This window comes from Monoraphidium neglectum (assembly GCF_000611645.1).
Source record: "Monoraphidium neglectum strain SAG 48.87 unplaced genomic scaffold scaffold02542, whole genome shotgun sequence".
NCBI lineage: Eukaryota > Viridiplantae > Chlorophyta > Chlorophyceae > Sphaeropleales > Selenastraceae > Monoraphidium > Monoraphidium neglectum.
This window is the reverse complement of record NW_014011086.1, coordinates 5,030-7,500: the sequence shown is the minus strand read 5'-3', so window position 1 is coordinate 7,500 and position 2,471 is coordinate 5,030. Positions and strand designations below refer to the sequence as shown.

Genomic DNA, 2,471 nt, shown 5'->3' with positions numbered 1-2,471 from the left:
CGTCGTCGTCCTCGTCCATGGCATCCTTTTAGGGCAGGAGGGCGGCGGCATGGGGTGCGGGGGGAGGTCCGGGGTCGGCAGAGAGGGGCGTGCAGTGCCCTGGACGCGCAAACATCGGGCGATGGCCGGGCGCACGCACTGCTAGCCGCGCCGCTCCAGCACAGGGCTGGGGGCCAGGGCTGCGCTGCGGTGGTTGGCGCCTGTGGGCCGTCTGAAAGGCCCGACTCGCGGCTCTGGCGGGCGGAAAGCTGCCACGGGCCGCGGCGCGCTGCTGGGGCGCAGCTTTGTGTGTCACCAGCCAACAACCGCAGGTGGCACCTGATTGATGATGTCGTCATCGTCGTCCACGTAGTCATCGTCCGGGGTGCTCTTGCGGGACGCCATGGCTGCCGGCGCGTGGGAGATGTGGATGGGTTTTGACGAGGGGGGTTGGGGGGGCTAGGGGGTGGGAGGCCCACACGGCAAGGGGGCGCTGCTGCTGTATGCTTGCAACGCGGGCAGTTCCTGCTGCCTGTTCTGTCGCGCCGTGCCGCCACGTGCATCAGACCTGGCCTGCGCCGCCGCCGCCACACGGCGATGCATGTATGTGTGCGTGCGTGTGCCGCGCGCTGCGGCAGGGGCCCACCTGGCTGGGTGCCTTAGGGTAGGGCAGACGCTGGGAGGTTTTTCGCCCGTCACCTGTCCAAGACAGGGCGCGGCGCGGCATGCGTGAGCATATGAGCCCTGAGAGTTGCGCGTCGATCACACCTAACAAAGTGGCAGCGCCCACGCAGGGCGCCGGCGCGCGCCGCTGCTCGCTGTTGCCGTGGCGGAGCCGGCGCAGCGGCACGAGACGCGCGACGCTGCGAGCGGCGCCCTCCACCGCTGGTAACGCAGCTGTTTACAAGCGCAAATTACATCATGAAATGCGCTTTGGCTGGCCGCGATCGCCGCTCAGTTGCCTACAGACGCTGCGCTCGGAGCTGTGCGAGCCCGCGGACCGCTGGCGCCAGGGGCTCTAACCTTACGTCGAGAGAAAAACCGTCAGCGTTGCCAAATTTTCCGTATCCCAACGCAAAAGCAGGGAAAGCGGGTGCCAAGTTGCGATGATCTCGGTTGTGCTCGCTTCGCGGAGCTACAATAAGGGCGATATATTTGGACAGGTCCTTGAAACTAGTTCGTCAGTTTGAAATCCTGAACGAGGTCGATTTGGCGCGCGGGCTAAGTGATCTTGTTATCGTGTCACCGGTCCCAGCCAAGCCGCAACGCAGGCAGGAAGGCCTATGGCAACTCACTGACAGCAAGGCATGACATGTACCGGTACCCCACGCCACGGTATGTGGCCGGCCGGCCGCCTGGTGGTGGCCTCGTGTAGTGGGCTACCATATTCCTGTTCAAATTCAACCTGCTGCATGGGGCACCACTGTGGCGTGACGGGTAGTCGGGTGTCCCGTCCAAGCTGCTGGCGCCAGCTACAAGGAATCAAATGGCCGGGCGTGTTCCAAGCCGGCGGGCCTGGAGGGGGTGCGAGAGACTTGACGCTGCGGCGGCACTCTTGAAGGCGACGAGCGCCTGAGTAAGACAGGGGCCCCGCAGATTGCACTCCTGGGGCCGAGCCGCCCGAAGGATGCGCCCATCCCCGTAATCTAGTACCTGCGAGCGAACCAACTTGCCGCGCGCGCCTTCATGCTTCTCTCTTATATGGCAAACCTCGGGGCGCCCTGCTCCCCCCCTCAAAAAATACCCGCCAGCTGTCTGTGGATCTCACCTACCATCGCGGTGTGCCATAAGGCTTGCTGACACACACCGCCTGTGTGGAGGTCCATAAAACCTCAACCCAGGGCAAGCACACGCTAAAATCAACCTCATGTTACTTGAAAGATGTGCGAGGTGCAGGCCAAGTGGGACTGCCATTTATGACTACTGGAGATATTGAACAACACCCTTTTGCAGTTGCAACACAGTTACAACGGCCCATGACATCGAAACATGCATGCATGCAACACCCCTTGTGACGGGCCATACATGCACCATCCTTGCTCAAGGAAGGGCGGCTCAAGCACCGGAGCTGCACCAGTGCAGTGAAGCACGGCTGCTGGCCCGCAACCCGTACCGCCGCACAACTGCGACGCCCCTCTGCCAGGGGAGCCCAGAGTTGGTTGGGCCAGCTCGACCTGCACCCCCGGGGTGCACAATGCTGGGCCAGCATTGTCGGCTCCTTGATTGGCAGTCGGGTGGAGGTGTAAGAAAATCAGACACACATCCGTAAAGGCCCCCATGTGTAGGTTGTACAACAGACTACGGCGTGAGGCCCTCAGGACCGGCCGGCCCCGACGTCGCAGATGCGCGTGTTTTGCAGGTTGTGTCTCGCTGGTGCAGCAGCGCTTGCGCTTTGGTCACGCGCCCGATACGTGCCCACTTTGAATCCTCAAACAGTCGCCGCCAACACCAGCAGCTGCTTGAATCGCACGCTGGCGGTGGGGCCGGCCAAA

The 2,471-nt window shown here is 63.1% G+C and overlaps 1 protein-coding gene across 1 annotated transcript in view; it reads right to left on the bottom strand.

Moving 5' to 3' along the window:
• MNEG_10982 (hypothetical protein) overlaps window positions 1-384 on the bottom strand; it is a gene marked incomplete at both ends in the record, with an annotated part of 1,119 nt that extends 735 nt beyond the window's left edge. Inside the window, 2 exons of the mRNA XM_014040547.1 lie at window positions 1-25; window positions 319-384. The exon at window positions 1-25 is cut by the window's left edge and continues 41 nt beyond it. Of these exons, the coding sequence (XP_013896001.1) occupies window positions 1-25; window positions 319-384 (91 nt within the window). The remainder of the gene's footprint in view (window positions 26-318) is intronic.
• Between the last annotated feature and the right edge of the window lie 2,087 nt (window positions 385-2,471).